Raw genomic sequence first — 15,584 nt, 5'->3', positions numbered from 1 at the left:
ACAATCTTTTTTTTCTTCCTTTTTTCTACCTCTCCACCGCTTCCTCTCTACCCACCCACCCACTCATACTCTCATACCCTCATTTCCACACACGCACACGCACACGCACACGCACACGAACACGAACACACACAACATTCAAGGCTGCCTCACCCCTGCAGACTCAGTGCCACTGGCTTTGTGTAACCTCCAAGGAGAGCACTCTAACCTCAAATGTGAATTTTAAGTTGGCTATTATTTTCTCTACAGCAACAAGGGACCAATGTCCACAATTACAACAATACAACCATTGAGTGAATAATATACTATGTCAAATGTAAGAGCCCTATTGCAAGTATTTTCTCATTTCATCACAGTGTCTCCACAGTGCAAAAGTGAATAACAGTCGCTGTGGGCGAATTGTCTAATGTTTATGAAATTGTAGTGAAAATAAGCATTGCTGTGTTATTCAAAGTGAATAACAGGGTTATTTTATTCATTRGTTTATTTTGCCTTTATTTAACCAGGTAAGTCATTGATACCACATGATCTTTTACAATAACAACCTGAWATACATCAATAGGGGTGATAGAACACGGGTATCAGGCTTCTTCCTGTCGAAACGCTCAATAGTTTCCTATTARGTGAGGTTGATGTTGATTTACCACAGTGCAATGTGGTTATTTCAAGTAACAACCTGGTCATCAATGCTAAGACAAAAGGGACAGGTAAATATTACAGTAAGTTTGTGGAAGTGGAACTTTGGCACAAAACATTTGATTGTGTATTAAGCTCATAGTAACAGGTCAGAGGTATTCACATTGGAGGTAGGCCTACAAGTTGATCCATATAGGTGGCCAGTGCAGCACATGAAACTTGGTGAGGGTGAATGTGCTTACTGTGATTATGCTTAAGTCTAACGTAAGATCTACGATGCATCACCGTACAGCTATCACAGATGAGTCAGGCTTGTGGTGGTTGCTACGTGGGAGGTCAACCGGCCTGAATCTGGTAACAAGAGTTTGTGCAAGCCACTTCCTGTCATGCCAATACAACACTTCCTCTTGTTAACAGACATTCATTGGACTGCTTTTGTCACTAAGCCGTACAGTGTTAGTCAGCCACATGATAAACATGAATGTAAATACAGCGCCAGAGTGTGAGACTGTTGATTGATGAGTCGGTTCCGTTATTGAGGAATACATCTCATAGACTTTGCCTGGATGGATTAAATAAATCAACTTAGCCCTAATGAAAGATACTGTGGGSCATGAAGTACATGAGTAATCAATAATTTACATGATGTGAAAATGTGAGCTGAAGCAAAGGTATTGTTCCACCTATATCCTTTAATAGTGCTCTGTACAGTTGAATGGAGGTCCATATTGGCCCTTACATGACCAGCTGTGATGATGATATGTGTACTTGCACGTCTCCTCCCACGCAGGCCAGGCAGTGAAACTCTGAATGTGATGCGGATGTTTTGCTTGTCTTTTTATTTCCTACTGATGTACATGTCACACACACATCCCACTGGGCACAGACTTAAATACAACATCTGTTCAACGTTCCTTCGACGTGGTTGCAGCATTGATTCAACCGGTGTGGGACTGTTCTTGCCTTTGAAACATTGTAACACACCACTCTGCAAATAATACAACAAGAATGACTTAGAAATCATATATTTTGATTGAATTAGACGCAACGTATGTTACATAACAGTAATATTGTACCCCACACGGTTTAATTACTATCAATACAATCCTTGTACATAGTGACATATAAATCATCAACAGCAGGGGGCACTGCATGTTTTAGTCTTACTGTTTTCTGATTGGTTTTCACAATGCTGTATTCATGAGCTATTGCACACTAGGACAAATCTAATAAAAAGCGAGGTTATGTAAACATTATTCAAATGGTTTTGCCAGTACGATGTCAGTTGCTCTTCAGAGAGTATCTAATTTGGGATTTTCAGAGAGGGTCTAATTTTTGTATTTCAGCAGATGTCAGTTGAGTGATTTTATGTCGCATTTGTCTTGCCTGGAAAATGACTAATGCTTTTGATTTGGTAATGCTGTATTTCGATTTTCTGTTGAAATACAGATTGCTGTGTGTCATAGAGTATAGTCAGTGCATGTCTCCAGTCAGAGAGACGTGTTCTGTTGCTTCTAGGGGTTCTGAAGTGTTCTGATTCTTCTAGGGGTTTTGAAGTGTTCTGATTCTTCTAGGGATTCTGAAGTGTTCTGATGCTTTCAAGTGGGGATTCTGAAGTGTTCTGATTCTTCAAGGAATCTGAAGTGTTCTGATTTTCTAGGGATTCTGAAGTGTTCTGGATGCTTCAGGTGATTCTTGAAAGTGTTCTGATTCTTCTAGGGGTTCTGAAGTGCTTCTGATGCTTCTAGGGATTCTGAAGTGTTCTGATTCTTCTAGGGATTCTGAAGTGTTCTGATTCTGCTAGGGGTTCTGAAGTGTTCTGATTCTTCTAGGGGTTCTGAAGTGTTCTGATTCTTCTAGGGGTTCTGAAGTGTTCTTCACTCCATGTACTGTAAGCATTGAAATAAAACAACAACAAAAGCCTATGTCTCTTTGACAAGTCATTTCCTGATCAGAATTTCTGAGCATCATAAAGGGGTTCCAGAACTTCCACCAGACAACAAATTGTGGAATATCCCTGAGGATAAAAGTCACTGTAATATCCCAGAGGATAAAAGTCACTGTAATTTCCCAGAGGATAAAAGTCACTGTAATATCCCAGAGGATAAAAGTCCCTGTAATATCCCAGAGGATAAAAGTCCCTGTAATATCCCCGAGGATAAAGGTCCCTGTAATATCCCAGAGGATAAAAGTCCCTGTAATATCCCCGAGGATAAAGGTCACTGTAATATCCCCGAGGATAAAGGTCACTGTAATATCCCAGAGGATAAATGTCCCTGTAATATCCCGAGGATAAAGGTCACTGTAATATCCCAGAGGATAAAGGTCCCTGTAATATCCCAGAGGATAAAGGTCACTGTAATATCCCAGAGGATAAAGGTCCCTGTAATATCCCAGAGGATAAAGGTCCCTGTAATATCCCAGAGGATAAAGGTCACTGTAATATCCCCAACTATAAAGGTCACTGTAATATCCCCAACTATAAAGGTCCCTGTAATATCCCTGAGGATAAAAGTCCCTGTAATATCCCCAACTATAAAGGTCCCTGTAATATCCCAGAGGATAAAAGTCCCTGTAATATCCCCGAGGATAAAAGTCCCTGTAATGGTCCAGAGGATAAGTCATACTCAAATTCTAGCTCTGGAAAAAGTTTATAGCATTGCATTAATTGGATTTGATTACACATCCGTATTTGCAATCACTTCTGTATAAGTAATGTGTGATGATTGTTGCCAACATCAGAAGTCAAGACCTGAGTATCAAAACAAGTTACCGAACACAATTTATATGTCTCTGTCGTCAAAGCAGAGCACAAAGCATAACATGTTCATTTAACCTGTCCTGGAGCACTTTAAAGTATTCATCAAATCGAACAGCGAGCGCCACTCCCCAGTACCCTGCTTCCCCACAGCACTCACCCTGAGAGAGAGAGAGAGAGAGAGAGAGAGAGAGAGAGAGAGAGAGAGAGACGAGAGACGGAAGAGAGAGAGAGAGAGAGCAGAGAGAGAGAGAGAGAGAGAGAGAGAGAGAGAGAGCTTGCTCTGCACTGAGGGCGCGACAGTGTATGTAATATGTTCCAGATGGGGTGAGAGTTTTGCGGGGAGTCCCCAGGGCTCCAACACAATGAATCAGTGCCTGGAGCAGAAGTCATACTCAGCTGTGGAAGACAGACACCCCACCCTAAAGCAATAGCCAGGCCAGAGCACGGAGAGGACGCAGCAGAGGGGCAGCAGAGTCAAGGACAAGACAGCGACAGCCGCCCAAGAGCTCCATGTTGTCACACACAGGCATCTCCATATAGCTCTCCGGGCTAACACATGCATGTGAGACTCTAATGGCCTATTACTTAATACATACTGTAATATAACTCAGTATGAAGGGTTTCCTAAACATCTTACTGTCTAAAAGCATAATAACTCATGGCTCTCTGAGGTAATGATATGATAAGCAGGATGGAACACTTCCAAAGAGAGAGTGTCTGCTCTTCATTGGTTACCATGCCAAAGTTAATGGTTGTATCATTTTTTTGTTTTGGTAATGGACCATAAAACAATCATAGTCTCCACCCATGTAAACACTGTCTATCAGAATGTTTACAGGTACTCACAATAAACCCAAGTGCCAATCAAATTTGCCCCTAAGATTGGATTGAATCTTCTTACTCAACCATGGCTTGGGTCAGAAGACTTGGATACAGGTTGGCCTGGGGAAGGGTGGGGCGCCGTACCATGGCTCACCATGACTTCAGCACTGGGCTCTAGATCATTGGAAGCCTGGATCTCCAGAGCTCTCCCCTGGTCATCTGGAGCCAATCATAGGCCTGTTGAATCCAGTCAAGATAATGGTGGTGTGGTACTGGAGGACTAGGGATACATCTAGGGGGAACATCTGAAACACCCCAGGATGGGTTGAGGGACTGCTTAATGCCTTTACGTTGTTGTGTTACCCATTCATCACTTTACTAAGACCTCTGGATAGTAGGTTAAAATCAACTAAAATAACTTGTCTTTATTGAATTAACATTGTACAGAGAGGGTAGGACACAGTGAAACATAGTGAAACATAGTGAAACATTAAAAGAGTTCTCCTTTTTAGATAAAACTATACTAAATATATTCACGTCACCAAAACGGTTATTAAAACACACTCGCCCTGTAGCACTCACCTCTGTCATCATGAAGTGCTTTGAGAGACTAGTCAAGGATCATATCACCTCTACCTCACCTGCCACGCTAGACCCACTTCAATTTTCTTACCGCCCCAATAGATCCACAGACGATGCAATTGCCATCTATATGCACACTGCCCTATCCCATCTGGACAAGAGAAATACCTAAATGTAAGAATGCTGTTTATTGACAATAGCTCAGCATTCAACACCATAGTACCCTCCAAGCTCATCATTAAGCRCGAGGCCCTGGGTCTAAACCCCGCCCTGTGCAACTGGGTCCTGGACTTCCTGATGGGCCGCCCCCAGGTGGTGAAGGTAAGAAACAACATCTCCACTCCACTGATCCTCAGGACTGGGACCCCACAAGGGTGCGTGCTCAGCCCCCTCCTATACTCCCTGTTCACCCATGACTGCGTGGCCAAGCACGCCTCCAACTCAATCATCAAGTTTGCAGACGACACAACAGCAGTAGGCTTGATTACCAACGACGATGAGACAGCCTACAGGGAGGAGGTGAGGGATCTGGGAGTGTGGTGCCTGGAAAACAACCTCTCCCTCAACGTCAACAAAACGAAGGAGATGATCGTGGACTTCAGGAAACAGCAGAGGGTGCACCCCCCTATCTACATCAACAGGACCGCAGTGGAGAAGGTGGAAAGCTTCAAGTTCCTTGGCGTACACATCACTGACAATCTGAAATGGTCCAGTCACACAGACAGTGTGGTGAAGAAGGCAAAACAGAGCCTCTTCAACCTCAGGAGGCTGAAGAAATTTGGCTTGTCACCTAAAACCCTCACACACTTCTACAGGTGTACAATTGAAAGCATCCTGTCAGGCTGTATCACCGCCTGGTATGGCAACTGCTCCGCCCACAACCGCAAGGCTCTCCAGAGGGTAGTGAGGTCTGCAAAACGCATCACCGGGGGCAAACTACCTGCCCTCCAGGACACCTACAGCACCCGATGTCACAGGAAGGCCAAAAAGATAATCAAGGACAACAACCACCCAAGCCACTGCCTGTTCACCCCGTTATCATCCAGAAGGCGAGGTCAGAACAAGTGCATCAAAGCTGGGACTGAGAGACTGAAAAACAGCTTCTATCTCAAGGCCATCAGACTGTTAAACAGCCATCACTATCACATTATAGGTATAGACTAGGAATCACTGGCCACTTTAAGGAATGGAACACTAGTCACTTTAATAATGTTTACATATCTGGCATTACTCATCTCATATGTATATACTGTATTCTATACTATTCTACGGTATCTTAGTCACTTAATAATGTTTACATATCTTGCATTACTCATCTCAAATGTATATACTGTTTGCTATACTATTCTACGGTTGCATTACTCATCTCATATGTATATATAGTTTTTTCTATACTATTCTACTGTATCTTAGTTCGTTCCTCTCTGACATCGCTCGTCCATATGTATATAGTCTTAATTCATTCCTAATTAAATTTGTGTATATTGGGAATATGTTGTGTAATTTCTTAGATATTGCTGCACTGTCAGAACTAGAAGCACAAGCATTTCGCAACACCTGCAATAACATCTGCTAATCAAATCAAGTTTATTTTATATAGCCCTTCGTACATCAGCTAATATCTCGAAGTGCTGTACAGAAACCCAGCCTAATCATGTGTATGTGACCAATAAAATGAGATTAGATTTGATTTGAAGGTCTACAGTAGCCTCAACAGCACTCTGTAGGGTAGCACCATGGTGGAGCCGGAGGACAGCTAGTTACCATCCTCCTTTGTGTCCATTGACTTCAATACAAAAAGGAGGCTCATGGTTCTCACCCCCTTCCATAGACTTCCACAGTAATAATGACATCTTCCGGAGGACGTCCTCTAGCCTATCAGAGCTCTTGCAGCATGAACTGACATGTTGTACACCCAATCAAAGGATCAGACAATGAATCTAGTACTGAAAGCATAAGCTACAGCTAACTAGCACTGCAGTACATAAAATGTGGTGAGTAGATGACTCAAAGAGAAATACAATAGTTGAACAGTTTGAACAAATTAATTTCTTCAAAAATTAAGGAGAAGCAAGAGAGAGAGAGAGAGCTAGCTATATTTCATTGTATTTTTTTCACTTTCGCTTTCACTTACTTAGCTAGCAAATGCAGCTAGCTAGTTTAGCCTAGTCAAACACCCATCTCAAACAGAGAGGGATGCTATGTTAGCTAGCTGGCTATGGCTAACTAACACTGGAACTCTTCCAAGTCAAGGTAAGCTTTTGGTCGTATTAGTTTATTGCCACCTGGGGCCTGCGGTGTAACTGCTTAACTGCTGACTGTACACTATACTGCATGATTGTAGTGGGTTTACCAACGCGTTAGTTCTAGTAGCTATGTTGACTATGACGTTAACTAATATTGTGACAACGATGTAGGCTGTCTGTAGTGGTTATGCTATGAAGGTTTGGCTTGGAAAGTTTTTTTTGCATGGTCACAGACAGCTGTTGTGTTCTGCACTGACGTCCACAAGCGAAGGGAAAAGGTGAGAGGAGGAGAGTAGGTAGATGTAAGAAGGAATTATACAACGAGCAAAGTGATCATGCTGTTTGTATGTGGCTGCTATGAAAGTAAACTGTGTTTGCGGGTGATCTAGGGGTATATTCATTCCAAAGTGTTTCTTAAATGGAAGCAAACGGAATGCAATGGGGATAAACATACCTGAATTTGTCCAATAGAAACTCTCATTTGCAACTGTTTGGACTAATGATTACACCCCAGATCAGCTACTGTAGATACAGGCAAGAGTGTGCAAGGCGGTATTGAATGTGTCACTGTCTGTCGCCGTGATTACAATTTTTTTCTCTCGATCTGTGCACCTACATTGTAAACTATAATTTGTAGTTCTGGTTGGAGCAACCTCATGATAGGGACAATTAGAGTATCATGTTGTAGTCTAAACCTATTGATGTTACACTGACCTGGGTGAATAGAATATCAATAACAGTCATCCAATATGTTGTAATATAAATATGGAGAAAAAAAATCATCCTCCCTAATCTTAAATGGCACCAGCCACCACTGGTAGGACACCAGGGGATGGATTTGAGGTACAGCACATTACAGAGATATCATTTCTGCGGATGTTGAAGTAATTAAATAATGCAATCCTCTCCTCAGCTGGTAGTAATACTGTACATTTCCTGTAAGTAAGTCGCAGCTGTTTTGAAAGCTTTACTCTCAGGCAAGGTTTCTCAGAACGGCTCTAGTACTTGTTCTCCCTGTGGCATTACCGTCACGGAGAATGTGCAGGAGAAAGGCTTTTTGGGAGGGTCCAGGTTCAGCTGATCAGGTCTCAGGTTTCACTTCATTCTCTAAACATGTTGAGCCACTGGCCATCGACAGCTGGAGTGTTTGGTTACTGTGAGGGACGGCCCCACGCCTCTGGACCAACGACGTTTTGAGGATCTGAAAGATCATCACCGTCTATGAGTCTAGTGAAGCAGAAATGAAACAAACCACTTTACTGTGAACACTTCAATATGATCGGTACTGCATATGTAATTCATTAATAATGGAACGTCCGCCACTAGAATGAATGACAGCACAACATCACATCACATCACATCTGTTGATGTTCTGCAGTGCAAACCTCTGGCTGGCCTCCCATACAGTCATAAGGGGATTATTATTACATGAACTAGCATGGAGATGATGTATGTATGGTCTCTGTGTGCTGGATGTGAACCTTATTCTGGCCCTGGTGTGAGCAACGGTACATTCCCCGCGGCTCCATCAGGATTGTATGAATTATGACCTGGGAAAACGGCTTTATTTGCTACATTTGTCATAATGAAATAATAAAATCCCATTTCATGTGTTTATGAATGTGTTCCTAAAAACAAACGTATTCTTGGAAATTCKTGGAAATGTAATGAAAAGGAACTTGTATGCACCCAGCAGAAAGACGTCTGGCAGCTACCAAAATGTGGAAGATACAGAGCATGTATATGTGCCAAGTGTATCACGTCCAATCACAGGCACCTTAATTGGGGAGGACGGGTTCGTGGAAACGACTGGAGCGGAATCAGTGGAATGGTATCAAATACATCCAACACATGGTTTCCATGGTTTCCAGGTGTTTGATGCCATTCCATTTGCTTCGTTCCGGACATTATTATGATCCGTCCTCCCATTAGCAGCCTCCTGTGCGTCCCACCCAACCCAAAGCTTAGTATCACATTATCAGCTGTGGAAATGTCTCCTCTATGAAGGGCTGTGACGGAATTAGAACGAAAGTCAACATGACACCGGGGTGAGATACACAACATAGATCAACTGCCTAATGCCGCTCACTCATCATGCTTGGTTTTAAGATATTTCCTGTTTGGTGCACTACGGGGAAATCTATGTCCTGACTCAGTGTTTAGAGCAAATGAGCACATAGTGACGGCCAACTGTGTGTGAGTCAGAGACGTGTATCTCTACGTAGCTCAATCTGTGTCTGTGTCTGTGTCCTGCCTGAAATCACACCAGATTCGTAAGAATAGGGTGATTGTTTTCGGCTGGTGCGGTGTCGGTGCGTACCAGTCAGAGCAGCGTGTAATGTGACCTAGTGAGGGTGAGGAGGGGAGTCGATGTTGTGGTTCTCCTGTGGAGAACGGGGTGGATCCTCTCCCTCTCAATATACCCAGGCTAAGGAGGCTGAGCCGTACATCTAAGAGACGAAGCAGAGCAGCTGGAGTACACACACACACACTACACACTGCACACACTACACACACTCACAAAACACACCCGCACACACTCTAAACACACACTCGCATACAGAAACAGACAAACAGCAAGGCACACCGTCTGACACCGGCAGACATCTGAAGTGATTCTTGAGAGAAAGAGAGAGAGAGAGAGAGAGAGGACTTCACTTCCCAGACAGACATGCTGAGGGGGACAGCTCTCTGGGCTGGCCTGGTGGGACTGTATGTCATCGTCACCCAGTGTCCAGCCACCTGCCAGCTGAGCCAGGAAGACGCGGAGACCCTCATGGAGCTGCACAACAGTTATCGGGGCCAGGTGGTACCCAGTGCCACCTACATGCGTAAAGTGGTAAGGGCTGCGTGACTGGGGAGGATGGATGGGCAGCTATCTCTAGCTGCATCTGTTGTCTCCTGCAGGATGGGACATGTTCAGTCAGGGCACTGCATTAGCAGGTGTGGAAATGATGTGTTAGAACCCTTTGTGGTGATGAGCTTGTTGGATCCTGAGATTTCCTACTGTATGGCTGCAGGGATTGATGGAGTTCAGCCCGTTGTCTCCTGGTATGGCTAGCAGCTCTATTTCCTCTCATGGGCCTAATCTGTAGTATAATTGATCTTGAGTTGGTTGCAGGTGGAGGTAGATGCATAGCCTTTTTGATTGAGATTTATTTTGGTGTCATGCTGATAGCTGTTCATTATTAAATTATCTGTTTGGTATTCAGCTTTAAAACTGTCTCGTATCAAAAACGAAACTCTGGCTGCATCTACAGTATCATAACCATCTACAGTATCATAACCATCTACAGTATCATAACCATCTAGAAAATCATCGTTTTGCTGATCAAAAGTTGGTTGTAATACAGAACACTTAGTACATAAATAATCACTCTTATTTTAGTCACTAAATCACAGTGCTGCAGAAGATGCATTATCCCTTATAAATCTTACCACACCAGGAATTTGACATAAAACAGGGCTTCTTCATTTAAATCTGAATATAACATTATAGAAGTCATCCCAAGACACACTTTTGTTGACCTCCAGAGTTACGGGAATTACTTTGTTGATAGAGCCTGTCTGTGCCTCAGTGCGAATGGGTGTTCAGAGTTGAGTCCAGTGTTGTGCAATGCATGGGAATGTGTGTGTGTGTGTGTGTGTGTGTGTGTGTGTGTGTGTGTGTGTGTGTGTGTGTGTGTGTGTGTGTGTGTGTGTGTGTGTGTGTGTGTGTGTGTGTGTGTGTGTGTGTGTGTGTGTGTGTGTGTGTGTGTGTGTGTGTGTGTGTGTGTGTGTGTGTGTGTGTGTGTGTGTGTGTGTGTGTGTGTGTGTGTGTGTGTGTGTGTGTGTGTGTGTGTGTGTGGTGTGTGTGTGTGTGTGTGTGTGTGTGTGTGTGTGTGTGTGTGTGTGTGTGTGTGTGTGTGTGTGTGTGTGTGTGTGTGTGTGTGTGTGTGTGTGTGTGTGTGTGTGTGTGTGTGTGTGTGTGTGTGTGTGTGTGTGTGTGTGTGTGTGTGTGTGTGTGTGTGTGTGTGGTTGTGTGTGGGTGTTGTGGTGGGTGTGTGTGTGTGTGTGTGTGTGTGTGTGTGTGTGTGTGTGTGTGTGTGTGTGTGTGCGCGCGTGCGTGCGTGCGTGCGTGCGTGCGTGCGTGGGTGTATACTGTGTAATGTGCTTGCTTAAGTTGCTATCTGCCATTGACTGGTTCCAGGGACGTCTCTGCCTGTCTCTGTGGTTTGATGGACACCTCACTGGGGCCATTTTCATATTTCATGTTCATGCCTGTTTCAGTAAACAGGACTGAGAATGCAGACTGAACGGGTTCATAACATAACATTCAGAACATTACAGAACTAATGGGATTGGACTGGAATCATGTGTCATGACCAACAAATCAGCAGCATTCTGAATATGTATCGGAGAAATTCATTTTATTTCTTTATTTTTATTCTGGAAGCTTCAATCGAATTTTAACGGAGGTTTCAAAACATAACCATATTGTATGTAATTGGCTACTATGTGTTTCTATGTCACTACTTGGTGATTAATTGACTGTGTCAGACTTGATTTGCCTTAATGAATAATTGATCAGGCCCTACAAGAAATGTCCATGAATTATAATCCACATAATAATTTGTAATTCCTATTGCTGCAGGATTATTTGATTGCTGTAGAAAACTGGCTCAAATTAAGATGCCACGTCTGTAACACTGACCAGATGGTCTGGATGACATCTCTGTTATCTCAGGCAGAGGCACAGCAATGATATACACTACAGCTCTGTTTGTTAAAGCACAGAGAGGAGGAGATCTGATGTCCTGAGGCTAGGATGCAAGATGTTGTGGAATTTCAACTAGCATCCTTCAATACAAGTGTTTGTTTGTGACTGGACAAATAAACTGAACGTCACATGACTCCACACTGGACCTCTCTGTCTGGACAGTTCACAATACAAAAGCCATATGCATTCGTACGATATTGCATCTCTGCATTTCTTTGAAACAAATTATCACCATAACAATGATCAATCTCAGTCAAGATCAGGCCTTATCTGCCAAGTGTGATCACGTCCTCTTGTCCTGTCATTCCAATAGTTGAAGACAAATTGGACTGAAATGATCAGATAACATTCCTCAACCACTGATACACATATTACCGAAAGTTTCCTTATAGGTTCCTTAGTAGAGGTTTGATTTAATAAGGAAGGATAATAGTTTACATGGGAATGTTGGTGTGACTAATATAATCTAATGTACAGTATAGTGTAATGTAATCTAATGTACAGTATATTGTAATGTAATCTAATGTATAGTGTAATGTAATCTAATGTACAGTACAGTGTAATGTAATCTAATGTACAGTACAGTGTAATGTAATCTAATGTACAGTATAGTTTCAAGGCGATAAAGAACATTTGCTACATAGAAAATCATTGTCTGTCTTCAGGACTCTGGCCAATCTTAGTATAACCCTCCCTTATTGGTTTACAATACTAACGTTTCCATAGTGAATAATGAAATTCCTCTTGCTACAGGCAGTATTAAAATAAAATACCATCATCATCTGGCCAGGTGGCCAGGTCAGGAATAACTACCACAAGGTTAGTGTGGCACAATACATAAATAAATAGCTATATTTAAAAAACCCATCAGCAATACAGTGTCTGTATCTAGAGATATGATCAGATGTATACCTCTTGTAATACCATCTGTTAGTGCTGTGCTATCTATCAAACCTGTACTACTGGTATTTAGACTGGGGGAAAAGCACAGATCATAGTGGATGCTATTAGAAAACACATAGTGTTCACTATCCTCTTTAGAATCAGGACAATAGGATGTGAGTTTAGGAATCGAAACTTACTTACAATGTGGTGGATATGGTGAATAGTATGATTCATATTAATACAGTATAGTATTGAAACACTAATATAAGAGKGTTGTCCAGTGGGCTACATACACAGAGTTCTGTTATGGTCCTCAATGTTGGTTAATGTCTCCCCCTGTCTCTCATTCTGCAGCACTACATCTACAGTATACAGGAGGTTAGAGGCAATCAGGCAGATTACTTGTAGTCTAATACAATAATATGCCATTTAGCAAATGTTTTTATCCAGAGTGACTTACAGTGATTCGTGCATACATTTTAAGAACGTGTGGGCCCGGGAATCAAACCCACCATCCTYCCATACCAACTAATCTACTGAGGACCACTGATGGTAATGTGACAGTTTGTCTCTTTATCCCTGCAGAAATGGGATGAGAAGCTGAAGATCCTAGCTGAGGGCTACGCTGTGAAGTGTACGTGGGAACAGAACCCGGATCTAGAGTTGCTGAACACGGGAGAGAACCTGTTTGTGTCCAATGAGCCCTTGGACCTCAACATGACCATGGAGGAGTGGTTCTTGGAGCACCTAGACTACGACTACAACAACAACAGTTGCCAGGARGACAAGATGTGTGGACACTACACTCAGGTGAGAGACCCAGAAAGAGAGATGCTAGACAATGTCACTGAATTGGTAGAATTAGACTTCTGATAACCTGAGACAGTACTATAACTGTAACAGGTTGAATATTCCTTGGRGCGCTTCCTCCTGTGTGTATAACCCCTGTGATGGTGGGGGATGATGATGATGATGGTGACGATGAAGACATTGTAAATTGATCAGACTGATGGGGGTGTTTCAGATGGTTTGGGCGGACTCTCACTCTGTGGGCTGTGCTGCTCATCGCTGTGACACCATGGAGGGGCTGTCCTCCGAGAAAGTTACCTTCCTGGTCTGCAATTATTACCCAAAGTAAGTATGGTACCAAAGAACATGTACAACTTTACACACTTATATCCTATTTCCACACTTAGACGATGTCTAAGAATACATCAATTAACATAATTAATCCTTACAATTGCATTTCACTGATTGCGTTAGGGTTAGAGTTAGGGGTTGTGGTTAGGGTTAGTGTTAGGGTTCGCGTTAGGTTTGGTCCCTGACTTACAGKCCTGACTGAGTGACCATTGACTTGTGTTTCATTTAAATTTCAGAGGTAAGTTTAAGGATGAGAAACCCTATGAGGAAGGTGAATGGTGCTCCAAGTGCCCAGACAACGTGCCGCGATGTGACCAGAACCTCTGTGGTAAGAATTCAGCACCTATCAATCACACTACGTCCCCCCCCCCCCTCCATTTAATTCACAGCACTATCTCGCTCCTGTGTCAAACTTCATCCTCTCCAACCTGACCTCAGTATCCAGCCAATTGTGGTTGATCATGATATCCCCTCTTTGTGGAGATAGATTGACTGCTATGGACTAGTGACCCTGTAATCAGTTTGTAAGACGTAGCTCTAGATTTCTCATCACTGTTTTCTCATCAAAGCTTATTAAAGATCAGTYATACTATCAAYAGCAGTGTGCGGTTTCCTTTTTCCCTCATTGTCCAATTGTTACAAAGCACTGGCAAAAAGATTGCTCAGATGWACGAGTGCCTTRTGAATTTTCATCACTGTTTCCCCCAGTGCCTGATGCCCCCGAGCCTTCAGASGAGCCTGATGTTGAGGAGCCTGATGCCCCRGAGCCTTCAGASGAGCCTGATGTTGAGAAGGAGACAACAGAGAGCTCTACCCCACACACAGCCACCGCCACAGAGCCTGGGTATGAGGAGGAGGGGGACGAGACAGGCACGCAGCCTGGGGACGAGGAGGACGAGGAGGAGACAGGCACGCAGCCTGGGGACGAGGAGGACGAGGAGGAYACAGGCACGGAGCCTGGGGACGAGGAGGAAGAGGAGGAGTGGGAGGGGGAGGAGAGAGCAGCGGAGAGGGAGAAGGAGAGGACTAGGAACCAACCTCCGGCCAATGCAGGAAGGATCACTACCCCCCTACTTCTTGTTACCAGCTTAATGGCTTTACTCTCACCAGGATTGTGAGGGAAGGTATGAGAGTAAGGCATGACACACATACACARACACTATCTGGAACTGAACTGGACATTGCTGGAAGTTGAATTACATTGTGCTATAACCATGTCTATAGCAGAGGGATTTGTTGATGGTTATTTTGTTATTATTTGCTCGCTAGTAATTACAGTTGRTAGTTTAACATATGCCTTCTTAGCAATAGCAATAAGCACAAAACATACAATAGTTAACAATGTATTATAACAGTTGTATAATAACAGTTACCACCTGTTACAAATGTAACAGCAACACATTTTCTTAAAGCAAGGCACGTCCTCTATATGGGTGTGATTCGTAAACCTAAAGGAGCATAACTACTGTCAATATTGAATATTTCTGTAAATGTCTGTATATAGASTATAATAAATATTGTTTCTTCTACTTGTTGTGTCTCAACATTTCCATGTTCTACACCGTTGTCTGGACTGGGAATACGTGTTTGACCTTTGACCACAAAGGACGGGAAAAAAACCGAGCAGAAAGAGAGTATGGATAGGAATGGGATGGTATAGTGGCTGGGGAGAACATGCWAAGWCATGTTAACAAAAGGTTTACACCTGGCGAGAACATGTTAACAAAAGGCTGGGGAGAACATGCWAAGACAT

General features: G+C 43.1%; 1 protein-coding gene across 1 annotated transcript; it reads left to right on the top strand.

The window, feature by feature from the left end:
* Positions 1 to 9,471: 9,471 nt before the first annotated feature.
* Positions 9,472 to 15,360, top strand: LOC111976275 (peptidase inhibitor 16). Its single transcript, XM_024005062.2, has 5 exons — positions 9,472 to 9,886; positions 13,277 to 13,501; positions 13,716 to 13,825; positions 14,068 to 14,159; positions 14,540 to 15,360. Exons 1-5 carry the CDS (start codon positions 9,719 to 9,721, stop codon positions 14,947 to 14,949), a joined length of 1,005 nt encoding a protein of 334 aa, XP_023860830.1. The 5' UTR covers positions 9,472 to 9,718; the 3' UTR covers positions 14,950 to 15,360.
* Positions 15,361 to 15,584: the final 224 nt, after the last annotated feature.

The sequence above is a fragment of the Salvelinus sp. IW2-2015 genome, linkage group LG17 (genome assembly GCF_002910315.2).
Source record: "Salvelinus sp. IW2-2015 linkage group LG17, ASM291031v2, whole genome shotgun sequence".
NCBI lineage: Eukaryota > Metazoa > Chordata > Actinopteri > Salmoniformes > Salmonidae > Salvelinus > Salvelinus sp. IW2-2015.
Note: the sequence above shows the minus strand (reverse complement) of the source record. Positions and strands in the feature narration are given on the sequence as shown.